Raw genomic sequence first — 26,063 nt, 5'->3', positions numbered from 1 at the left:
TTCCTATATACTGGAATAGACGGATAATAAAACCTTCCTGAACCCTAGGGAAGGGTCATAGAAACAAAAGACACCATTGTGTTTTAATAGGCCTTTACACAGAATCTCTTCCTGTTAAAGCTGATGCATAAAATGATAAGAGGGCAAAGATGAATTCATCAGAAGCTTCTTGAATTACGCAGCAATTAAAATGGAAATGGGAAATCGTTCTCATCTTGACACAAGACCTTAGTTCCCAGTCGTCCCTGCGCAGATTATCTCAGAGCGCCCTTTCTCTCGATAGGTATAAACACCATTAACGTTATGAGTCTTGTTGGTATTTTCTGTTGATCAATACAATAGACTAACATGAAGTGAGAACATGGCAGTGTTAGATAAAAGCAGACATGAGCCCCAGCAGGAGGAGAGTCTATAAGGTGAAACGCTGGATCCAGCTTATTGATTTACAGAGGGGTAAAGGACAAAAGCAGTGTGTCTCATCCCTGACAGTCTTTAGCGAGTGTGGCCTTGTTTCCCATTTACCAAAAGACGTGTTAACCTTTTATTTAGCTCGGTAAATTTAGCCGAGTCAATATCAGCAGTGGCAGCCTGGAGATTAGAAAAGCAGGCTGGCTGTGACTGGAGAAGTTGTCCCACTTAGAAAAGTCTGAGTGAGGAGAGAGAGTGAGTGTACAGCAGCACTTTGACTTCGACGTAGCTGCAGCGGTGGAGCTTGTTGAGTGACCAACAGGAGGAAGGAGCTAGAGCAAGGCGACATCTGCATTAAAACAGTAAATAAGGGGCAACCAAACTCACATATTTTGGTTATGACCGAAACTGAAAACATTCTTGGAGGAAGTGTTTGAATCACTGGAAGAAGTATTTGGTAGAAATATTACAATGGATCCAACAGTGGCTCTACCAATCACCAAAAATGATCTCCTAAATACTACTAGCAACAGTAAGGTGGATAAAGCCCGACCCTCCAACATTCAATATGTGGACTGAGAAAATAAAGGAAATACATCAAATGGAACAAAAAAGGGGCTTCAAAAAGACATATTCATTAAAAAGTGGAGCCCTGCTATGGGTATACTATTACAGTGAGGAACCTCTGTGTACATTTTGAATCCAATCTATGTTATTAATATGATACTTTTAATTCTATTTTGTTTCTTTTTTTCATTTCATTTTATTTTTCTTTTATCTTTCTGTTATTACAGTTTCTGTTTCTTTTGTTGTGTCCTAAGTGTTATGTTATGTCCCTATAAGCACTGCATTGTATTGAAATTTGAGAAAACAGCAGATAATATGATGAATATAATAATTCTTTATTTCAGACACATAGTCCATATGACAATTAAGAAAATTGAAAGACAGACAAAGAACGGGAGGAAGTACATTGTGCAGTACCATAAGTTACCATTGCCATTAAAAAATACATTCTATATAAAAATACATAAACCATGCATATAAATGAGGCACATATGAGACAGCATTTACTTAAAAAAGGGTCAAGCTAACATGCCAGTGCATTCGAAGCCTGGATGTGAACCTATAGCCCATTATGGGGCTTATTAGGGCTGTTTTAATGGCATTTTCAGACCCATCTGATCTAGTAGTTGACACGTAAAATTAAACATTAGCTTCTTTAACAGTGAATTTGAACAAAACTGAAATAAAAACAAATTTCAGAAAGAAAAAAAAACAGTGAACAAGGACTCCTATGTAATAAAGACCTGATCATGGTTGTCATTATCTGTGTTTCAGTTCATGCCGCACAGAGCGCGGGCCTTAAACGCCGACTGCATGACCCCCCATGGAACCATCCTCCACCAAACGCTGGACTTTGATGAGTTTATTCCTCCCATCCCGCCGCCGCCCTACTACCCCCCGGAGTACACCTGCACCCCCTCCATGGACGGACAGAGGTGAAGTATGACTCACCATCTTTTCTCCGGCGCTGAGTCTAAGTTCATTATCTCGTATACGTGAATTCTGTCAGAGCAGAGCACAATAAAAGGCCATTTGCAAATTCCCCAATGAAAACAATCCAACTGTTACAAGACAGTGTAATTATGCACAATAGTCCATTTGTAAATCAGAACCCCCTTTAAAATTGTATAAATGCCTCATTGCCCAAAATGTTTGGCACACACACACACACACCGCTCCACCAGCTCTTAAATCCTCAGTGACACTTCGCACAGTATCGTTTCATTAACATAGTTGAAAAAGCCAAAGTTTTGGTTGTTGCTGCTCATTGCAGTTATTAAAAAACACTACAAATCATCGTTAATGTGCACCATGGTAGAAAATAACACTTTAATGACATCGCATAAAGCATTTTTGACATTAAAAACGCAAAGCCAAATAACTGACAATGAGAAATTAGCCTACTATTTGCAAAGTGAAGTCCTTCCAAACAATCATAACGTTAAGAGGAAGAAAAACTACACGTTGATTGTGGTTGAGCCCTGTGGCATAATATTGATATTCACTCTGTGGAAACTATAAGTGTTTCTTGCAGCTCTCTCTCTCCATGTTGCCCAAGAGACACAAAAGTGGTCATAAATTAAGGATGGAGCAACAATTACTGCAAAGAAATTAGAGAAGTTGATGATAGTGGAAAGATGTTTTTGGGAGGAAACGCACCAAAGAAAAGAGATGAGCTCTGTTACATCTTCGTGCTGCTGGTGTGGTGTTAAGTTAAAGGATTTTGTCAGGTGGAAAACAGCTTTATCGTTTTTTATTTATTGTAAACCATTCTTGAATTTCCCATGAGGAGGTGAATCTATAGTGGCCACACAAGTAACATTTGCATCCGGACACAAATCCAAGCCCATCACATTAAACGGAAATGGCACGGCTCTGTTTACCGTCTAACTGTGACTGTCACATGTGGTGCCATCATCCACGGCCAGCTTGGAGCATTTCCCGTCTATTAAGCAGCTGTGACATATGCGATTCTCCGTTGTTGTGGTTGTGGTTGTGAGAGATCGGCCGACCCCTCCCTCATCACTCCCTCCATTTTCTCTCAGTCTTGGTCTCACCAGAGAGGGTGGAGCTGATGTAGCCATTTGGCAGGAAGCCCATATCTGTGTGTCAGTTACGCCATAAATATAAACAAGGCAGAGAGAGGAAGCATTTATGGTGTCCCTGCCCAGGGCTGGGGATGTGTCATGACATCATCATGCCTCAGATGATTGGTGGAAACTCTCAGGTTGTATTTCATGCTCTGCCAGTTTTAGAGGAGAATGGGGTTGTAATTAAAAGATATTACTGTGAGCATGGCTGTGTATTCTTAATTGGCACCAGATCAAGCTGCAGTGGTGCACATATAATCACAGTGCCAACATCTATCATTTGGACAGAAGGAGATTTTTTTTATCTTTCCTTTTCTTTCTTAATGTTTTTAACAGGCTAAACACTCTGCAGTGTCTCTCTGTGCTTTTTATTCCACTTTATTGAGATGTGAGTTGGATTTTTAGTGTTTAATGTTAAGTTGAAACTCTGCCTTCATGTCCCTGCAGAGGCCTGCACCTGGACTTCCCCCATTCTCCCTTCAGTGCCATCTACGGGGTCCCCATCAACAGCCCCGGGACACTGTACCCCACTGACCTCCCACCTCCGTATGAGTCCGTGGTGGGGCAGACTCCTGCCAGCCAGGTGAGGATGAATTTCAGCTTCTTTGTCCTTCAAACAACAGTCAAGAGCAGCACATTAAAGGGATAGTTCAGCATTTTGGCAAATTAGCTCATTGCCATAATCCCTATAGTCATAGCAGTAGGTTCATTACCTTTAATTGTCGGTGCAAGCTATTTTTAGAACGGCGGAGCTGAGCAGCAGGCTGCTCAGAGCTACGCTACGGAGGCTTATGGGATTTCTTGGTTTCCCTCATCAAACTCATCAAATACACAATCCAACAACTCCAAAACGCTCTGGTGGACAAGTTGTGACCTGCACATTCACCACGCTATGAGATAATAACAGAACGTTAACAGACAGAGTTGTTTTTGAGGCAAATGCAGAGACTGCTTCTGGAAAAACTGCCCCCGCCGGGAACGCACATCAGCGGTTTTGCATGAATTTCCCTCTAAAACAACTCTGTCTGGTAACGTTCTGTTATTATCTCATAGCGTGGTGAATGTGCAGGTCACAACTTGTCCACAAAGGCGTTTTAGAGTTGTTGGATTGGGGAAACCAAGAAATCCCATTAGCCTCCATAGCGTAGCTCTGAGCAGCTCGTGGCTCTGCTCCGCCGTTCTAAAAATAGCTTGCACCGACAATTAAAGGTAACGAACCTACTGCTATGACTATAGGGATTATGGCAATGGGCCAATTTGCCAAAATGTTGAACTATCCCTTTAACTCCTTTATTTCCATGTAAAGTATGAGGAATATGGAAGGTTGTTTTAATTTCAACAATACACATACATCACATAAACAGCTGCAATAAAAAAACCCTCAAACAGATTTTCTTCTGATTAGACATTATAGCATTTTGTTCTAAATGACTGATGACGGGTCGAAATGTTACTTTTTTAAACATATGTATGTGTTCAAATGTTTTTCCCCATCATAAATGCATTTAATTTTTGGAAATTCCAATATCTGCATCAAATCTGTACATCACATTTAACCTGAGTATGATCTTCTGTTCAGTCTCACTTTGCCGTCATGTCGGACTTCTTTTCCAATCTCAGGCTTCACTGCATCTCATTGTTCATAGTTAAAAAAATAACGCTCTCATGTGCACTTAAATCCTTTCTTATCTATCACTGTATTCCCAACATCATTTAACAACTCAGGCTTTTTAATCCCTTATATCCATTATACCTGTTAAATCCATAGTTCTGTCCACATCCACTCTGAGCGGCGCCCTTCAAAGAGAGATGATTTTCTCACCTGGAACAGATAAACAGTGGGGGCTGTAAATAGCTAATGGACGGAGGCTGTGATCGATTGATTGTGTGAAAGAGCAGACAGACAGCAGACGGCCCCCGCATGGTTTGGCAAATGATGTTTAGATATATATGTGTATATATATATATAATACATTGCACCTTGAGAAGACCATAATTGAAGATAATTAAAGTTTCTTCGCTATGTGATGGAGTAGTTTTCTCTCCTGGTGCAGCTGCTCTTTAAAGACATCACACTCAGGTATCTCTGTGGATGTGTTGTGGTCTTACAGCGCCCCCTACAGACCAGAAAGCACTGTTGAAGCTTCTGTCTTACACATTTGCTATTACGCAATGTGTAACCACATTATCCTACATACAGAGGATCTAAACGTATTTCCATCTTCTCTTTCTGTTTTAAACATTTTATTGCGGTGATGTTTGCAGCTCCACTGATGATTTCCTCTCCACAGGTGACCACCAGCATCGAGCAACAGGCCACTGAGTCCAGTTTATGTGACAGAAACACCACCGCAGGCCTCAGTACTCAGGGTAAAGACAGTCACAACACTGCAGAGGACTGTTGTTCAGTATGTTTGTCTGCTGGATGTCATACTGACGCTGCCCCCTCCTCTCTATTTTTAGCCTCGGTGGACAGCGCATCACTGATGGTGTCAGAGGTGGCCGATCAGGACCAGACTTGCTCATCAGAGGACTTGTGCTCCCTCGAGGTCCAGGGCTCTGACTCCTCTCCCTATGGCATGCTCCACATCGCCCCGACCGACGGAAGCTGCACCAGCCTCGAACTCTGCACCCGTGACTCCTCACGTTTGCATCGTGGCCGGCCCAACGCGGACGCTCGCCCCAGCGACACCGGATACAGTGAGTCTTCGCACACCCAGGAGTCTCTGGAGCGCTCGCCCGACTGGTCCTCTGGAAACTTCAGCAACCTGGACCAGGAGGAGTCCACAGACAATGCACACCCAGGTGAAGAACTCAGGGCTTCGATGCACATATGTGACGAGCTCGCATCGGCCAAACAGTTACCAGAGGAGCCACCTAAAGCGGCGACGCACTCCCTCATTAAAGCACGGATGATGAGCCGCAAGCTCACGCTCCCCGTCAGTCTCCCCCCACCGCCTCAGCCTTGTTCCCCGATCTCTGTGGCCTCCTCTGGTGGAACTTCAGCCATCAGCCCCATGGCTCCTTCTCCTTCCCCCTCTCCACCCAGCAGGCCACGAGGCCCCCGGCTGTGTTTCAGTGTTTGGTCGCCCTCCTCCTCCTCCGCATCACAACAACCCCCCTCTACCTCAGTCCAAAGTGGCTACTCGCCCTCAGAGAGGCCTCGGGGGCTCCGAGCAGCCAGGAGGTACCGCAAGCTGGCACGCATCGTCCGCTCCACCAGCGATCCCATCTCCTGCTCCTCCGCCACAGGACGTAAGTTGTTAACACGAGCTTATACCACAGCTTCAATATTTGATAATAACAGAGAGAGTATTAGTTCAGTCAGCTAATCCCTCATTTTGAGTGACTCTTTCAGCCACTAAACTCCAAATGATAATTTGTTCCAGACTCTCCAATGTGAGAATTTGCCCATTTTCTCTGCTCTGTGTGATTTTTAATTAATTATAAACGAGTCTTTGGCTGTTAATCTGAGAAAATGACTCCCATGAAGACGCCACCTTGACTCTGTAAACATAGGATGGAAAACATTTTAGAATTAGACAAAGGTTTGATTAACCATGAAAATAACTGGAAGATATGTTGCTGATGAAATGAATCATTAGAGGGAGTCCTGCAGCAGCCAGTAACCTGCAGCTAATGCCTGTTTTGTTGCTTTGTCGGGTTTTTGTCTCCCTCTACAGGAGAAAACGGCGGCTGTGCCTCTGCAACGAACCCTGATACTGAAGCTTCAGCTCACACGTCACCAGATCAAGGTAGGACCGCACAAATACTGAATTCATGATAAGGAGTTAATAATATAGTGCATTGTCTGCTGTTGAATGGTATTCATATTTAATTTTTAACAAAGACCAACTCTATCTGGTGACGGAGCTGATTTAGCAAAGATTTTTTTTATAATAACTAAAGGTTTTGAATCCCCAGATACAGGATTAATGGTTAAGAAGAAGTTTGTATAGAAACTATTTAAAATCCCACTGGATTCATTAGGTAACTTAGAAAATGTTCATTAAAAAAAAGTCGAAAACATGGCTGGATTTCTTATCTTATGAAGCTGACATTTTAGAGACTCATGTTATCTGATATTCAGACTTTCATATGAAGAAAGAATCCCCAGCCAATTTTAACTCAGCGAGCTGATAATGAAAATGTGTTCGCTGACATCAGTGACACGAAAACTGTGAATTCACTTAAAACGAAAAACACAAACTCCTCTGGCATCAGCCGGAACTGTATGTGATTTAATTAATTCAGTGTTTTGACTATTTCTCTCTGTTTTATCTCCAGAGCTAAGAGACATTTCAGCCGAGGCGGTTGGAGCCAAACCGAGTCACACGTGTGTCAGCAGGAAGCAGCAGAAAGAGGACAGGAAGGTCGACATCCACCTTAAACCTCGTTCGCTGCACACACACTCGTCCCACGAGCGCCCGCACTCCCTGGCCGACCTGAAGATGTACAAAGACACCAAGATACTGGTGGCCAAGTTCCTGGAGCATTCGAGCTGCAGTCTACCTCCGGAAGTCCAGCAGGTCGTCAACAACATCAAGTGCGTCATCAAGTCGGATGAGAAACACATGGAGGAGGCCATCTTCAGTGCCAATGTCATAGACCAGGTAACTGTGTTAAACTGGATGCAACAGCCAATCATGGATCACATTAGAAAAAGTAAAGACATACTGTAGTGCCGAATGACATGTAAACAAGAGCACATTAAAGGGATAGTTCAACATTTCGGCAAATTCGGCAAAATATTGCCATAATTCCTATCGTTCATTACCTTTAATTATCGGTGCATGTTGTTTTGAGATCCGCGGGGCAGAGACGTGAGCTGCTCAGTGAACACAATGGAGGTGAATGGTACAGGTCCCCTGTCCCTCATCAAACTCATCAAATACACAATCCAACAACTCCAAAACGCTGCACATTCACCACGCTATTAAATAATCATGTAACATTACGAGACAGAGTTGTTTTTTAGGCAAATGCGTAGCCTGAACTACATTCCACACACAGCTGCTGGGCGGAGTGATTTTAAAAGCGCAAAAAGTAGTTCTGAGTATTTGCTTCATGTGTCGTAATGTTAAATTATTATACATGATTATTTCATAGCATGGTGAATGTGCAGGTCACAACTTGTCCAACAGAGCATTTTGGAGTTGTTGGATTGTGTATCTGATCACAAAACAACATGCACCGATAATTAAAGGTAATGAACCTACTGCTATGACTATAGAGATTATGGCAATAGGTGAATTTGCCAAAATGTTGAACTATCCCTTTAACATGTACGTTGCACAGTCATCAGACAACATAGATGTTGACATCCAAAGCATGTTACTGTATATGGGTTAGGGGTGGGCGGATCAATCTAAATATCAATACTATCGATACCATGTGAGCATCAAAACCAGATCGATTTTAGTGCTATAGGATCAATGCTACTTTCAGTTTCAGTTTCTGTGTTGTATGTAACTAAAACAAAAAAGAGTAAAACTTGTGTGTGCAAACAACGTGCTGTTGTCGTAAATATATATGCTATTCCTCCCTTCACTGCTGCTGCTGTTATATGCTGTCATGACCCGCGTCACGTGAACAAACTGGCCGCGCACGTGCAGCTGCATGCACCGGTGTCAATCAATCAGACAGAACAACACTCGGCACAGAAAGTGCTGTATTTTTTTAAATGTCAGTAAAATGCTGCCAACAAACTGCAATATGTACAAGAAAGTTGTTCGCAACTGTGTTCTAACATGCGTGTGGTTAAGTGTGCAGGAAACAAAACAAAACAAGTCATGAATGATTTAGTGGTGATGAAAATGTATTCAGATTTAGCAGATTGAGCTTCATTCACCTCAAAAATCAAGACACGCTGCTCTTCCACTACATAAGCTGCTTTTAAAAGAAAAAAGTATTGGTATTGGTATTGGGATACTGGCCATGTATTTACTTGGTATTAGATCGAGTCCAGATTTTGCAGTATCACACACCCCTAATATGCATGGGCGACGATGTGCAGTTGTAACTCCCTTTATTGCTCTGACGATATATTTAAAATTCACAGTAGGTAGTTTCTTTCAAGAGAAATAAAACAGCATGACATCAGTAGTGAGATTTATTTCAGCCTTTTAGATTTACATCATTCTGCAGAAACTTGTGGCACTTAGAGATATTGCCTCTGAATGCAATTAATTTCATTTTTGCATATCAGGGAGTTGGGTTGACTCAGGAGTATTTCAGTCTTGTGTGAGTCATACTATATAAAAAGAAAATAGACGATTGCCGTCTTGTGTCTCATTTTTTTTTGACTTCTCTGTCTTCTCTTTGCCCAGGTGATGACCCAGCGCATCATCGGCAGTCCGAGGAAGCGAGACTACCAGGATCTTCACCTCCAGAGCTGCGGCGCTCTGAGTTCATCCCCGTCCCCTTCGATGCGCCGTCCAAAACACCTCCCACAAACAACCAGCACCTCCACCAACCCCCTGGACTCCCCCTCCTCTGATCAAAGCCTTGAGTGCAGAGAGACGATTCTCTGACCGCTCTCTGTCTCTCTCTCTCTCCAGCAAGGACTCGGGTCGAAGCTCTGAGGGCATTTCAGGCTGCTTTAGCTGCAGACACACAGTGATTAATAACTCTTCATTGGGGGGAGATCATATATTTGTGCGGGGTGACTGCGACATAGGCAAACTGAAATGCTCTCTCATGCCGTATCTCTTAGTGCCCTGTGAGACCGTGCCAAGTCATCAGCAGAAATGGTAGCAAACTCGGAGCGAGCCTGCCAGTGACTGTAGTGGCTTCTTTCTCATCAGAAAAAAACAAAAGAATGTTTCTCCCTCAGGGGATCTTTTCTACCGAGTTTCATCTCTGAGAACAAAACACGCAAACAAATATACAAGTGGTAAGTTTGAATCTGTGACTGAACGACAAAGGAGATGTTGTTTTCAGTATTCCTCTTGTGCTCGTAAGAAACAGAGGGAAATATGTTTGTATTAAACTGTGAACTGAACCGACTGGGCATTACTGGCCGTTATTTGCAGACTTTGTGGAACTGTTACTGATAAGGTGGTGAATATTTCGTGGTGTCGCTGGTTCAAAAACATCACAGATGTGGATTATTTAACTTACCTCATTGTGTTACAATTCTTATCCGTGTTACAATAAAATCTGAGTTTGTATGCGCTGGTTTGTGTACTCATTTCAGTGTGTGTGTGTGTGTGGACAGCAAAGTTCTTGTTGATTGTAATTCATTAAAAACCAACAACGTTTAGTTTTGTATTGGTAGGAGTCTTTTGACAACTGTTCTACTAGCAGCAACTATATTATCTTGCACATTACACCAGCAATTCTTCTGGCAAATAGACCAAAGTTGCAGAGGCAGAGTTACTGATGTTAATTGGGTGTCGTTATATTTATTGGTGAGATCAATACTTATGAGTTGAGTATCTAAAGAGCTTTGTTTTCTCTCAAAGGTAAATTTCTAAACAAGTTACTGTGATGGAGAGAATCCAGGTATCATGTATACAGAGCACAGCAAGCCTCTTAAGCTGTTGAGAAAAAGTAGCCTGTTAATAATTATTCAAAATAAAATCATAAGATGCATGAACAGTTTTGTTCATTTATATGCACCTAAAGGCATCTAGTGCTTTTCAATTGAGAAAGTGACATTTCTTTTGCAACACATTGGGGAATCCTGTTAATGAGAAGTAAGGTAAGTGAACCAGGTTTGAAAAGATTACTGCTGTAATAATGCATTTGTAGACTTTTATTTCACGCAACACTTCATATCCAAAATATGGATCAATAATTAAATCAGGATGATTGTTTCATTTATAATAGTAAAGCGCCCTTCATTTCGGCCGCGTACTTCCGGTCTTCGCCAAATAAAAGCGATTTTCATAGGGATTTATTGTTTTCACTGTGAGGCTGATGGCTCTCGTCCCGTCTTTTAAGATTTAAAAATTTAAATTTAAAATTGTAAATTTGTGTTAAAAATGGCCTCCAAATTTCTGTGTAAATGTCCATCTTACTATTTATTTTTTATAGGCCTAAGCTATTAATTGTGTTCATATGAGGCTGTCTCTGTTAATGCATTGAGCCATTCAAAGTAAATAGTTATTTTTCCCTGCCCAGTGCCTCAATATGACTCTTTTAGCTGTCGTAAGTGCTACCTTTAGCCACTGTGCTTTTTTTTTTCTCAATTATTCTCCCATTTCCTTTCATACTATTCAGGAAACATAATTGTGCGCTTTTATTTTGAAAGACGGCTGCACTCCTGTACCGGAAGTGGTGCGGGCTGGTCGCAGCTGACTTCATACACACACACACACAGCGCACTGAGCGCAGCAGAAATCACGTTTGGTCGGTGTGCGGCCGGCGGTTCGTGGAGATTATTATTATAAAACAAACCCTGTATCATAGTGTGTGTGTTTACGGTTTGGTTGTTTATTATTTATTTTTGTTAGATATCAGCCGCCACCTTGCACGGAGAGACGGGTTTACCAGTCCGACCGCTGCTGCTCGTTGTGTTTTCGCATCAGCCGTTGCTACGTTGCTACGTTGCTAAGCTAGTGGAGAAGTGGCTGTTAGCTGCTGACGTCACCGGGGCTCGTGCAGTGTGTTCTAACGGCTGCTCTGTGATTAAAAAGCAGCAGCAGCGGAAGAAGAAACGGTGTCAGACCGACAAAATGGAGAGGAATTAGCTCAATGCTAACGTTTAATAACAAATAACAGTGATACTATGAATAGCGGCTAGCTGTGTGGTTTTGTGTTTGCGCTCCTCCTCCTCCTCCTCCGTCCTCTCGGTGCCACGGAGCCTCCGCCGTTGCTGCTGCTGCCGCCGCCGCGCGCGACTCTCTGGTCCACGTCTCGTGTCGTCTCGTCTTCGTCTCGTGCGCTGTGTGTTTAACGTTTGAGCCAGCTGAGCTAGGCCACGTCCCCACGGGTGTTTTTCTGCTACCGACACAGGAGGACGGGCTGCAGAGACACACACAGAGAGAAAGAGAGAGAGAGAGGGAGAGATGCCGAGTGTGCGGAAGGAGGAAGGGAGGAGAGTAAGCACCGATTAGAAATGTGAAAGTCTTCCACATTCATGACTGTGAATCTGTGTGTGGTGTTGTGTGTTTGTATTTCGGAGCGGTTGCCGCATACACACGGCATGTCACGTAGACAGATGTGTTTGAGCTGAGCTCTTCCTCTCTAGGCTGCGGTAACGAACCCCCCCTCAAGTAACGTTGTGTATACTTTGTGGAAATGGTCGGGTTTGGTGCAAACCGGCGGGGAGGCCGCCTCCCGTCTTTCATCCTCATCTTCCTGATGGTGATCATCGCCATACTGTCGTTCAACTACTGGACGGTGTCCAACAAGCACGGCCACTTGCTGGACGAGCTGGCCGAGGTGCAGACGCAGGTGAAGCGCACGGACGCGGCGCGGAGTCGGCTGGAGAAGCGCAACTCGGAGCTGATGGTGCAGGTGGACACTCACAGGAAGCAGATCGACCAGAAGGAGGGAGACTACAGCGTCCTGGAGGGCAAGCTGCAGGCCCGGGAGGCGCTCATCAAGAAGTGCTCCGATGAAAAGGTACTGATACTGACCCACAACCTGTGAGCGAGTGTTTGTGTGCAGGAGTTCAGTGTCCAGAGGGTCCACCACGACCACGTACTAAGAATCCAAAGTTTTCACAGCTCTTTGATCAAACTACCCCCAGAGCAAGAGAAAGGTGATAATAGCACACAGTAGTTTTTAATTGACTTATGTCTGTATATTGGGTTTTATTATGGAGAGTGTCAGGTTTCTGCAGGTCATGGAAAGGCCTTGGAAATGTTTTAAACCTCTTTAATCTCTAAGAATTAGTTTCAAAGCCTGCCACTGCACTGTAAAATGTATTTTCTATTTGATTTGATTTGATTTATCACTCCTGTAATATTGACATCTAGACCTTGAATTAGTTCTTTTTAAAGTATGTAGGAAGTGTTCAGAAAAGAAACTGAAATCTGTGAGAATAATTTTATTGGCAGGGCCATTAAAAAAAAAGTTATTGAATTATATTCCCAGTGGTATCAAAATCTCTTTTATAAAGTCTTAAACATCCTGTAGAAACTCTGTAAGCTCTCATATAATATTTGATTTAAGGGTGAGTTATGTTCTCTGAGAAAACAAATAATAGGATCAGGGGCATAATGGCAACTAAAGTTCAGTGTTCAAGTTCAGCCTTAATGCAGTTAGGAAAAGACTGCATTTCCTTTACATCACAAAATAATACAATATCGTATCATCATCTTATCTGCATCATATTGCCCTAATCTCCCCTCCACCTCCTCTCTGTATGAGGAAGAACATGTACTTAGGGAAACCTGGATATGGATATCTCCTGATGGATGGAGGGTTTTAACTCAGTTATCTATTTTAAAGAAGGAAGATGATTCAGTTCTTGTGAATGAGACAGTGGTTTTGTCTTGAGCCGTCTTGTCTTTGGTGACAAATGAAACTCTGGACTCATTCATCCACAAGATTTTACCCACCTCTCACCTGCTCCAATGATGATTTTTAATTTTCCATAGATCACCTCCTCTCAAGTTTTTTTTGATATCCATGATTGTAATAGTGTAAATAGTGCATATATTTTTTTATGTGTAGGTGACGTTATAGTAGTGGATTTTGTACTTTTAATCTATTAGGTTTGATAGTCTTCACTATGTAATGAGCTGAGCTGAGGTCGTCCACCTCACTTGTTTACTTTGTTTGCTTTCCCCTGTTAGTCTGAGCTTAATTGTTTAGAAATCCACACATTTATAAGCTTACACACAAGATATGACTACATTTGTGAAGAAAACAAAAAATAACTCGTGTTTCTTACACCGTATTGATATTTGTTTTCCTTTAATCAGCACTTTTTTACACATTTGGTGGACTTTACATATTCACGAGTTGCCCGACTCTTTATCCACAATACGGTGACTGTTCCTACCTTTTTTCCTGCACACTGCCAACAATTTGCCGCCTTTTTTGTTGAATATTGACTGACTGGTGTGTCCAGTTGCCCTGGCAGACTCTTTTTCTTATTTTAGACAACGCCAGAGGAGTGTGTTTTCCTGTCATTTGCATACAGCCCTGACTTCCTTATAACTCCGACTGACATGTCATGTTTGTTTTACTTCTTTTAATCCAATCTATCTGTGGCTTTAGTGACATAGACAACCCCGCTGGTCTCCATTGTCCAGCCAGTATAACTGAGCTTGGACACAGTGTGTGAAGACGTTAGATAGAGAGCTGTCAAGCATGTTTGCACATTAAACTGTAGGAGTATCAAGTTGACTGAATGTCATAAAGAACGGACTCTTGTTGGTGCAATATTTGATGATAAGCGGCCATATTGACCACACAACACTTCACCTTCAGGATTGAACTAGTTACTTATTGAACAAGCAAGGTTACACCTGCCTGTTATTGGCCATTCATAATTCTTATTGTGTAAGTCATCCTATCGGACGAATATCAGACATTTTTCAACCTATTTCCTGTTCAGAAGCAATTCTCCTGCTGATCATCACACACTGTGTTTGTGAACCAAAATAAACCCATATTCGATGGCCAAATAAACAGTTTTTCCTCCTGTGTAGCTGTTTAATGATCTACAAATGGACGTATTTTACCGACCAGTTTTAGTTTTTCTTCCTCGTTCCTATTCATCTACACTAGAGTCCCTCTTTGAGCAGATGAATCTAGAGATGATAGATTTTTTTTGTCTGTGTGATGAGGTGTCGAAGTGCTGAGTAAAGGTGACTCTCAGCTTCCTAGTGGTTCTGGCACCAACTCCGGTATCCTGCTCTTTGTATCCTAATCACCATGTCCCCCCCCACACACACACCTTTCTTTAGTCAACAGCCCAACCCTGTTTCAACAGACGTACGCTGGTGACAGTAAGAGGTCTGTACAATGGGAAGTGGAGATGGGGCCAAGTCTTAAATGGCCTCCCTACAGTACAGTATATGTACTCTAGTAATCATTAGGTTCAAGCATGAAGCCTACAAGTCTATAGCTCCTGTGCTATTATCGTCGTCTATACAGCCACTTTCAGCAGGCTGCAGTGGAAAGCCTTTAACTGCCTGTGTGGGTTTGACATGTTGAAGCTTTAGTCTTGACCACAGCGGACAGTGATGCTCTGTTTCCTGTCCGCTCTTTCTTTCCTCACTTGTCTTCTGTTGCAGTCAATTATATTATAGTCAGTCCAGAAGCCAGACACAGTGGATTCAAAAGTGCAACGATAGAAATCTCTCAAACTCCTTACGCAGCATAATTCACTTCAGGGCTGTGCAGTTTGTTAAAAACAGTCACTGTTATGAACAAAAAGTTGTTAAACATCTATGTTTTTGATTAAGACAGTGCAGTCTTTTGTGGGATTTTAAACACCCCTCTTTCAGCTATAATACGTATCACCATTGTAATAGATTTCTAAACTACATCTTTAATCTTCAAACCGACAAGAATTTAGATTTTGGCTTCCCTCCAATGTCCTCATGTTCAAGAGTCAGTGTATACAACACTTTGTTTTTATTAAAGAGCAGCCAACAGATTAAACTGGTAATATGAGTGAGCACTAAAGTGGGACACACAGGTAAGAGTTTTAGGTTTCACATCAAAATGTTCTGCATCACAGTCTTTCTCTGGTTTCTCAGGTCAGGAAAAGAAAAACATGCTGGGGGGAAAAAACACATCATAATCCAGCAATTTACGAGTTACCAGCAGCTGCACTGGTATTTTCCACAATCTACCAAAGAGCACTTCAGTAGTTAAGCTTAGTGAGATACTCCCCTGCAAAGCTACTTCTCCGCATGATATCAGCAAAGTGGAGGCGTCTTAATATCTAAATACACATAACTGGGTTTGATGAGGCAGAAACACATGCCTCCAATGAAATGTCAAACTGGGTGCCATGTGTTTGTGCAGTGGCGTCGCTCGCTGATCTAGAAGAACAAGACAAACCTGTTGTTGGTCCTCCTGGTGATATTTGTCTACAAGTTAGAGACTCTGTTGGTTCGGATAGAAAAGTCAAAACTTCTGCAGCTTCTCCTCATGATTCCTGAACCTTGTTTTTTTCTCTCTCTCTCTCTTTTGTGCACAGATGAAGCTGCAGGGTGATGTCACTGCCCAGATGACAGAGATCCAGAGGCTGAAAGGTAGGACTTCAGCCTAGGTGTGTGTCCAGCAGGGGACACTCTTGGACACACACGGCAAAAAAAGTCCCAATAAAACATTTAGATTCAGAATTACTTTATTTATCCCTGGAGGGAAATTTTTCTTTGTTACAAACTACTGAATTGTAAGAGAAATCAACACAAAGTGAGATATACATAGACAAATAAAAATATTATTACTAAAATAAAAGCAGAATGGGAACAGAGTAAAATAAAATAAAACATCTGTAATGGTGGAACTTTGTCTTATATTGTTTATGTTTATGTGTTGTGGGGAAACAGAGCAGCTGAAGGAGCTGAAGCAGGAGTTCATGAAACAGGAAGAGCAGCTAAGAGAGGTGAAGAAAAACAGCACCACATTGGAAAGAAAACTGGAGTACGAGAGGTAGGTTAATGGATATGAAGTCACTTCTTAATATGTGAATTTTTGGTTCTTAAATGATCCGTTATTTTGACAGTTATTGGTTTTTTCAGTTGAGTATTCCCTATAATCAGGTGGTTTTACGTCGTTGGTTATCTTTATTTCTCGTTTCTTTGTCTGATATAGTTTCACATATTTAATTTTTACAAGGAGGTTTAAGGTTTTTAGGACAGATTTATCACCATCTCACGCATGCAGATTTTCAAGAATTAATTTTTAGGTGACACAAAATCCCAAATTTTACAGTCTAGTTAAAAAAAAAAAAAAATCCAGATAATGTGAGTGGAAACTGAGGAGGATCATGTGTTTACTAGTTTACAGTGTGGACGACAGATTGCACAACTGAAAGAGGAGTATGAAGAATCAAAAAAGACCCTGGAAGAAGAAGCATCAAAGTTAAGACAGGTGAGTTTTAACAAACCTGATAGTGGACATGTCTTTTGGCTCTTAAAGGGATAGTTCAACATTTTGGCAAATTCGCCTATTGCCATAATCCCTATAGCCTTAGCATTAGGTTCATTACCTTTAATTATCGGTGCATGCTGTTTTGAGATCCGCAAGCTGCTCAGTGAACCCAATGGAGATGAATGGTACATCTTCAAACTCATCAAATACACAATCCAACAACTCCGAAACGCTCCAGACCTGCACATTCACCACGCTATGAAATAATCATGTAACATTACGAGACAGGGTTGTTTTTGAGGCAAATGCGTAGCGTAGTGTTGTAATGTTACATAATTATACATGATTATTTCATAGTGTGGTGAATGTGCAGGTATGGAGTGTTTTGGAGTTGTTGTATTGTGTATTTGATTAGTTTGATGAGGGACAGGGGACCAGCACTGTTCACCTCCTTTGTGTTCACTGAGCAGTTCGCATCTCTGCCCTGCGGATCTCAAAACAACATGCACTAATATAATTAAACCAACACCAATGACTATAGGGATTATGGCAATAGGCTAACTTTCCAAAATGTTGAACTATCCCTTTAAGTACATGTTGAAAGGTTTAAATGACACAAATGTAAAGACAGCAGCTACATTCTTTGAATTCCTCCTCTGGTTTTGTCCGGAGCTCTTCAGGTCACTTCACTGTTTGTCCTTTCTCTATTTTCCATTCACTACTTCCTCTTGATAATCCCTCAGAGCGTGCTGGACGGCCAGAAGGGCGTCATGGCAGGTCGACATGCAGATAGAGCACCAGGTCTAGAGATGGTGGGAGAGCGCCACACAGTGGCCACTCACCGGCACAACGCTCCAGATTTAAAAGGTAGAGTGGATGTGATGGACTCGACCAAGGCTCTTCTCCTCTTGATATGTGCTTACACAATAAATACAGTGTTTGCTTGCTAATATAATTAATATATACACAGACTACATATGTAAATCCTGCAGAAAATAATGTAAAATGGTAAATACTGTCGGTTTTCTGTGTATGTTTCTGTTAACATCAACCCATTCACAACTTAATTCACGTTTCCTCTGCTCTGTCACAGAGGAGATGGGTAAACCTGGCAGTGATGCTGGTATGCCTGGGATTGAAGACAGTGAAGTGGGAAAAATCGATGACGTGCAGTTTGGTAAGAAGCTGACCCTAAACTTTAAAGAGCATTTTTTATAGTGACAAACCCAAAGGCAGAGCAAGGATAAGTTTAATAACCACCACAGTCTCAATGTATTGGCCAATTAGGTTTTAGCTATAGACTCTGGAAACTTGTTGAAGGGACTATGGGGGAGGATTGAACTAAAAACTGACTAATGGACCATAGATGTGACTCTCAATCACTTACTGTACTGTAGCACTCAGATATATCAGGATAAATGACACCAGCTTTTCTTAATTCTGCCGTTGTGGCAACTCATCATCAAGACATACTTAAACAGGCTTCCCACACGTCCTGGAAAAGACTTTGAGTTTGTGAGTGTTTCCAGTCTTGGACCTATTGTCTCCTCTGCTGAGTGACAGAAAGAGGAGCAGCAGAGAGCTGGAGTGGGCGTCGTTTAAAAACAAAAACAACATGTTTGCGTTGGTTTAATATAAATGTGTCATAATTTCTAAGCATGTAAGAGATTATTTCATACATCGAACATGACAGATACGTTAGAAGAACCATAGACTGCACATCTTTAACCCTCCTGTTTTCCTTTTGGGTCAAGGAAGGAAGGTAGAAAGGATGATGGCAAGGAAGGACAAAGGGAAAGATGGGAGGAAAGAAGGAAGGAAGGAAAGAAAGAAAGATGGAGGGAGGGAGGGAGGGAACAAATTGGGTCAATTGGGTCAAAAAGGAAGGAAGAAGTAAGGATGAAGGGAAGAAAGGAAGGATGGAAGGGAGGGAGGGAGGGAAAAAGGAAGAAAGGAGGGAGGGAACAGATTCGTTCAAGGAAGGAAGAAGAGGTGATGAAAGAAGGAAGAGGAAAAGGAAGGGAAAGATGGAGGGAGGGAACAAATCAGGTTAATTGGATCAAAAGAGGAAGGGAAAGGGGATTGTGGAAAGAAGGAAGGGATGAAGGAAGGAAGGAAGGATGGAGGAAGGGAATAGATTTGACCCAGAAGGACAGCGGGATGGTTTTAAATCAGACTTGTGGAGGTGAGAGAGGAATAAACATAACTGGTTAAATGTACAAAATAAGGTACAACTGTCGAAAAGAGCACCAAAAGAGCCCCAAAGCATGAATGTGACGAGGGATGTTATTAGTGAACGGTGCGATAACTGATGTCTGTCAAACTGTAGCAGCTTAAAATGTCTTGGAAAATGATTTCACCTCCTCACTCTGTCACTCTGTTTATTTACTGCACAGGCTTGAAGAAACCAGCCATCACTCAGAAGCACGACGACGCCCCCGATGCGGTCGTGGGAGCCGGCGCCGGACCCGGACCCGGACCCGGAGTCGGAGCGGCGGACGGCCCGGGGGGTCAGGGCCTCTCCCTGGACCAGCCCCGGCTACAGCAGGACCGACTGGAGGGGCGAGCGGCCGTGGCTGCAGCTCCGGGCGTCATCAAGCTGGCAGACAAGCCCATAGTGTTTGAAGAAGATAACAAGGCAGGTATCAAGGCAGATGAACTGGGGGAGCAGCAAAGACAACTCCGAGGTACAGTATGCACCACATCCGTTTAATCAATCAATCAATCAATCAATTTGTTTATTTCGGGCATGTCAATTTAAATCATCATCATCACACTTCATCTTAGTTCGAGTAATACAATACACATGGCCGAAAGGGAAAGCGGGAGAAGCAAAAGCTTATCTAGTCCCGCCCCCATTACCCACAGAATAAAATCTTTTTCATAATCAGATCATATCATAATCTTTTTCTTTTGTTTTTGCTTTTTTACATTTTGATATAGAGTTTTAATTATAAGAGTTTTAATAATTATAATAATAGTCTATCTTTTGAGCTTTTAGGTAGAGGATAATTATTTCTCAGTCTTCATTATAATATAATATAGCTTTACTGATTTAATGCTTTCAGTTGAGTTTCTTTCATTTACTTCAGGAAACTAATCAGTTGTGTTTAGTTTTTAATGAGTTTTCTCAGTCAATGTGAAACAACATGTGTCACACCATCAGCTCCGGATAACGTCAAGGGTAACAGTGAACACTTGAAGGGGATTCCTCTGCCCCCCAACCCCGCCCAGGTGCCGAACCCCATCCAGCCTCACCACGCCAAAGACCAGGTCGCCGCAGAGCCAGTACACCACCGCCAAAGTGAGTTCCCCCCACGCTTTGACAAAGGGATTACTGTAGTCGGCAAGGGAGTTGCTGGAGGGGGTGCATCTTTTTTATATATATTTTTATTAACCCTTTGACTGGTTTTGAAGGGATGGGGGAAGAATAACATCTTAAGAAGCATAATCACAGCTGTTCTTGTTAGCTTTGCCTTTGTGCTTAGCTGCTGCCTCCCAGCTCTCTGTAATGTGTCAATGCAGAGAGAGAGAGAGGGAGAAAGGGAAAAAAAACAAAAAAAACGCAATTTGGTGTTGTGCCATCTGTGTGAATTTTTTCCCATCGCTAACTGGTGACACCTCTACTTCTACTTAACACATTTTCATGAAAGTTAAAGCGTTTCTGAGTCTCTGTTCTTGTCTGAAATATGGGGAGGAAACAGTGTGGAGGGGCTAGAGAGAGAGAGAGAAGACTCAGTTGCAGAGGAGAGGAGACAAATGACACACACCTGGCTCCCAGATGATCCTTTCCTGCTGCCTGGCTTCTGCTCTGCTGCATTTTCTCCCCGTTTTCAAAATGTTCTGTTCTTTCATCTCCCTCACACATCCATCTCAGCCTCTGCAGTCTCTCGCTGCCGAGAAAAAACTCACCGTATTCAGAACACGTCTTCTCCATTTTTTTTTTATTTCTCTTCTAATCTTCTGCCTCTGTTCTCTTCATACTCGCATCCCTTTTATGGCAAATTAACACCCGACACCCACCAGATGTCTCTTTTTTCTTTGGCAGTGTCTGGTACTTTACTAGGCACGAGCAGACTGAAGATACCGTCTGTCTCGGTGTGCGGCTCGAATCCCACCCAGTCCTGTCACGATCAGCGGTGCCATCCCAAATCTGCGCAGTGCTACACATAAACATAAGCTGCCTCAGACGATACCAGGCAGTTATTGTAGAGCAGGCAGTAAAAACACTTAATTGTGATTTTGTTTATTATTTATATGCTGTTGTGATCCGTTTTTTCCTGAAAGAAAACATAACACCATTTTGAACGGCCTTATTGGTGCTTGTTCAAATCAGTTCTCTCCAAAATGAGCAGCTGTAATAATAAAATGGTCACAGCTCAATATTAAAGCAGTTAAAACAATGAAAAATATTGGAGATTACAGGATTGGAAAAAAAATACATCACAGCTCCACTGGCACTTATCCAGTAAAAAGCCTCCAACAGCCACTGATTATTGGTTTATAGCCAAGAGAGAGGTGATTTATGTAAAGTTGATCAACCATTAATAAAAAGAGGCTGCTGTATCCGAAGGTGCGTTCAACTGAGGCGTTTTTAATAATCTGTCTTTATCACATATATTCCCAACCCAATAAAACAACACGCCTACATTACATCCACACTATTTAAAAAAAAAAACGTTTTCAAACAAAAAATATCTGTCCAGAAATCCACACGCACATACCTGAGAAGTCACGTACACTGGACATGCTCGGCCCAGTGGAAACAGGAAGTGGATAGTCTACCCTGCTGCAGTTGATTAGTCGCAAAAAAAAAATAAAAATACTATGAGTGCGGAGCAGCAATGACAGCTGCAGTGTTAAAATGCAGAGTTTAACTCCTCAGCAGCTGCTCGCAAAAAGAGCACTTGTAATTCGTCACCCATGTTGTTTTCACCACTTGTAGAGGAGGCAAATAAAAAGCCAATCAGGAAGCAACCGTGGGTTTGCAAAAGTCTCTGTTTTAGGTGTTCAGAAATGAGGTGGAGTGTGCACCACGTGTTCAAAAACACCAGAGACGAGAGGTGAAAGTGTAGGAAGAGAGATTGTTAGTGTAGCCTGACTGTATCTGTGGCCCGAGTTAAATCAACACTTCACTCACAGAACCAACAAAAAAGTGATAGGATTTTCTGCAGTGTTCTTGTCTGGATGGATTGGATTGGTGCTCGGTGCTTTTTACACACTTTTAACAAACGCTCATTACAAAAAAAAGCCTCCTTTTGTTTCCACTCTTATTCTTTCAAGTTCATGTTTGACTTTCTTTTACTCTTCAGAAACATCTCTTACACTTAAAATCTGCCACCGTGTTTCCTCCTCCTCCTCCTAATCAATCATCTTTTTATCTTCATGATCACACTCTTCATGCGATGACCTCCTCCTCCTCCTTCATGCATTCATTACGCAGTATTTCACCCATTCCTCCCTGTCCCTCCCCCCTTCAACTGCCTCCGCTTCCCTCCCTTCCTGATGAGGCCCTTCTCTGCCTCCTGCAGGCCGGTTCTTTGATGAGAACGAGTCCCCAGTAGATCCGCAACACGGCTCTAAGCTGGCGGACTACAATGGGGACGATGGGAACGTGGGTGAGTATGAGGCCGACAAGCAGGCTGAGCTGGCCTACAATGAGGAAGAGGATGGTGATGGTGGGGAGGAAGACGTCCAAGGTGAGCCAGGCCGGGGGAACTGGACTGCCCGTTCAGATGTGTATCCACCATTCCTCCCTTGCTCCTTCCTTCCACCCCCCCTGTCCTGCTGCTGCCCCCTCCTTTGCATTTGTCCCCAACAGTTTAAGAGTAGCTCACAGTACCATGAGTTTGGTCCTTGAATGCACCATAATACTATAGATATTCACCTTTTTAGAGTCAAAACTGCACTGCTGTATATGCAGTTAACTGACTTTTTCTATGCATTTCGTTTTGCATAGGCAGATTAGCAGCATAACAACAACAACAATCTCGGTGTACAGTGAAAACTTGACCCAGGAACTTACGGTTCTGTGAGAGAGTAAATCAGTCGCCATCTAGTACTTTCTTCTCTCCTGCCTGTGCTTCTTTTTTAGCTATACCACCTGTCTGTGCCCACCACAAATCTGACCCACATCTAGACCAGTAGATAAATATAGCTCACTGTGTTCGTGAATGTGTCTGTGTTCTCCTTGAAATATTGAAATGCATGCTCAACTTTTTATTATTTATTTATTTTATGTATTTGTTGTGATTGTTCCCTGACATGAATTTGTGATTGCCTATATTAGATTTGAGTTTGAATTATTGATTGGCGTGCCAACAAAACAATACATTTGGGGAAAACAGTCGGATGTTCTTGTTATGGCAGTGACAATCAAGGAATATCATAACTTCGAATATTGATGAAGGAAACCTTTTCTTACAAAATCATATTTATATCATACATTGTGCTAAATCAGGAGAACTAAATGGTTGTTTTTCAGCAACATCCAAAACAATGGGAAAACATAAATCCTGATTCTTTTCCTACTGCCATTTTGTTTCTGAATAGCTATTGATGTGATTGGACTCATGGCAGTTAAGACAATGCATATGCAATAACCATATGCAATAATGTAGGTTGTGTGATAGTGGAGTACTGTGTATTGTCTATTACTTAACGTCTAATGATTGTCTTGCGTTCTTTTGTTCCAGATGACGACGATCGGGACATGCAGGGAGACCGGGCTGTGGATTATGGAAAAAGACATCAAGCCATTGACATTCTTTGAATTGGGACTTGTACAGCTGTATCTCACTAAAAATATTCAGACCTTCCTCCACAACCGAGGTCTTTCTTGACAAACTAGTTTGAACATCAGTATGTTTAAAGATTTTTAGGGTGCATTCTCAATGTCATGGACTGAACAGACATTGCAACTAATGAATTAATTCTGAATAACATAACAAAATACAGAGAAAAAGAAAAAAAAATCATGGCATTGTCCTGAGCTGCTCTTGATTTGCTAATGGTCCCAAGACGGTAGAGGTGACGTACTGTACATTGACTGTTGAGATTTGTTATTTGATAACTGCCTCAGTTCATAACGGAGTGGTCCAACGAGCTCTGCTGACATCTGGACTTCAAGGTCGAACTGTGTTTTTTGCTACTTTTTCTTTTCAGGTCGCTGTTGCTTCATATAAACAAACTCTTCTTGAGGCGTTTATCAAAGAGACTATTTTGGCATTCTGTCTTTCCAACATTATTTTGGGACTCTTACATGGAAGACCTTTTTTTTTGTTTACAGGAATGGGAATACATCGCAAATGCCAAGGACTGTTCTTATGGCCTATTAAATCAATTTCTTTTCTTTATGACAGACACTCAAAAGTGCTCCTCGTTGTTTTTTTGTTTTATTTTCCTAAATGATGGCATTGCATGCATTTATTTTTTGTTATTAATAATCAAGTTGAGCAAAATACTGATGCTTAAGCAATACTTAGAGCAATGTTAGTATCCTCCACAGTGTGCATAGATGAACTCAGCACATGGAACTGACATACTGTACACATGCTTCCATTAATGAGGTCTCTTATGTACATAATGTAGTTGAAATGTTACCATTTGTACTGGGGAAACCTGAATTCCTCAACTTTAGGGAAATCCGTTAACATTAACAAGAAATCAGTTGTTTGTGCAGCCAGATTTTTATTTTTTGTTTTATTTTATTTTTTATTTCTCATGGAAAGGCAGATTGAATGTAATTTAATTTTATTAAAGGTGATGCTTCATGTCACTTGTCAGTTGTGATGATGCTTTAGAGTCAATGTAGATGTGAAGAACCAGTCACTTGATTTCTAAATGCAAACACTGTCAAGGTGTGCAGAGCGCATTGCGTGAATGCGTGAGTGTCTTTAGTTCATAAATAAACACTGCCATGTATTTTTCAGTCATGTTAATACATGTGTTAAGGGTATCGAGCAAGAATTGTCGCAATAGACTTAGAGATACTTTATTGATCCCAAAGGGAATTCAAGTATCTACAGTAGTGCACATACATATACTATAAGAGAATGGTAGAGCAAAAATAATGCAGTGATAAGAATAGTAAGAAAGAATATACACATACATATAAATTATGTGCATTAATATATTATGATAAAATACTAAAATTAGAATAAATAGAACCAACTGTGCCAAATTAAATTGCATAATGTATGAACTGTGCAAATACAGCTGTGCAAAGGGTTGATGTTATTGTTTTTTCCCAAGTTGTAGCTGGGCAGTGTTGTGCAGTCTTATAGCCAGGAGTACAATGAGTTTTTGAGTCTGTCTGTGCAGCAGGGTAGTGATATTACACTACCAGTCAAAAGTTTGGACACACCTTCTCATTCAACGTTTTTTCTTTATTTTTCATCACTTTCTACACTGTAGATTCTTACTGGAGACATCAAAACTATGAGGGAACACATAGAGTAGAGTTATGTTGTAAACACAAAAGCATTAATTAAAAAACACTGTTATCTGTCACCTGACCTAAACCCAACTGAGATGCACGAAGGCAAAACAGCCAACAAATGCTCAGCACCTCTGGGAACTAAAACCACTCCAGGTGACGACCTCATGGAGCTGATGACAGAAGGTTAAGAATGTGCAAATACTTCACAGAATCTAAAATATAAAACATATTCTGCTTTATTTAACGCTTTTTTTTGTTTACTGCATAATTGCATGTGTGTTCATTCATAGTTTTCATAGTCTTCAGTTTGAATCTACCATTTAGAAACTAATGAAAATAAAAAAATTAAAGCTGCTTCGCCGCAGTGGTCTGGGCCAGGCAATTTTGGACAAATGTAGGCAATTTAACAAGAGACAAAATAGGAAGACAACAGGAACATCCACATTACAATGTTCATTCTACCTCAGCTGCTGTCACCCTACTAATGAACAGATTTCCAAAATTGTCAAAATGTCAAAAATTATGTTATCAAGACCAAAATTTGA

At 41.7% G+C, this 26,063-nt stretch overlaps 2 protein-coding genes across 4 annotated transcripts in view; both read left to right on the top strand.

Annotated features, from left to right (window-relative positions):
* The window catches only part of fam189a1 (family with sequence similarity 189 member A1), a gene marked incomplete at both ends in the record, with an annotated part of 117,879 nt that extends 108,281 nt beyond the window's left edge, over positions 1-9,598 (top strand). Inside the window, 7 exons of the mRNA XM_083994787.1 lie at positions 1,750-1,910; positions 3,513-3,648; positions 5,357-5,435; positions 5,529-6,320; positions 6,749-6,820; positions 7,353-7,678; positions 9,395-9,598. Coding sequence (XP_083850913.1) covers positions 1,750-1,910; positions 3,513-3,648; positions 5,357-5,435; positions 5,529-6,320; positions 6,749-6,820; positions 7,353-7,678; positions 9,395-9,598 — 1,770 coding nt within the window. The remainder of the gene's footprint in view (positions 1-1,749; positions 1,911-3,512; positions 3,649-5,356; positions 5,436-5,528; positions 6,321-6,748; positions 6,821-7,352; positions 7,679-9,394) is intronic.
* A 1,805-nt stretch (positions 9,599-11,403) lies between these two features.
* Positions 11,404-24,805, top strand: golm2 (golgi membrane protein 2). 3 transcript variants are annotated; one of them, XM_083994366.1, is made up of 11 exons: positions 11,404-12,112; positions 12,262-12,638; positions 16,180-16,234; positions 16,535-16,637; positions 16,988-17,078; positions 17,822-17,945; positions 18,172-18,255; positions 19,475-19,765; positions 20,245-20,382; positions 22,610-22,777; positions 23,774-24,805. In XM_083994366.1, exons 2-11 carry the CDS (start codon positions 12,312-12,314, stop codon positions 23,848-23,850), a joined length of 1,458 nt encoding a protein of 485 aa, XP_083850492.1. In that variant the 5' UTR covers positions 11,404-12,112; positions 12,262-12,311; the 3' UTR covers positions 23,851-24,805. The 3 variants fall into 3 exon arrangements, with proteins under 3 accessions (XP_083850492.1, XP_083850491.1, XP_083850493.1); XM_083994365.1 differs by having other exon boundaries at positions 11,404-12,638; XM_083994367.1 differs by lacking the exon at positions 22,610-22,777 and having other exon boundaries at positions 11,404-12,638.
* Positions 24,806-26,063: the final 1,258 nt, after the last annotated feature.

The sequence above is a fragment of the Trachurus trachurus genome (assembly GCF_905171665.1).
Source record: "Trachurus trachurus genome assembly, chromosome: 3".
NCBI lineage: Eukaryota > Metazoa > Chordata > Actinopteri > Carangiformes > Carangidae > Trachurus > Trachurus trachurus.
Note: the sequence above shows the minus strand (reverse complement) of the source record. Positions and strands in the feature narration are given on the sequence as shown.

Coding starts and splice junctions, on each gene's coding strand:
- golm2 (XM_083994366.1), top strand. CDS start 12,312: ATGGTCGGGTTTGGTGCAAACCGGCGGGGAGGCCGCCTCCCGTCTTTC. Junction 18,256..19,474: donor AATCGATGACGTGCAGTTTG/GTAAGAAGCTGA, acceptor TTTACTGCACAG/GCTTGAAGAAACCAGCCATC. Junction 22,778..23,773: donor TGGGGAGGAAGACGTCCAAG/GTGAGCCAGGCC, acceptor CTTTTGTTCCAG/ATGACGACGATCGGGACATG.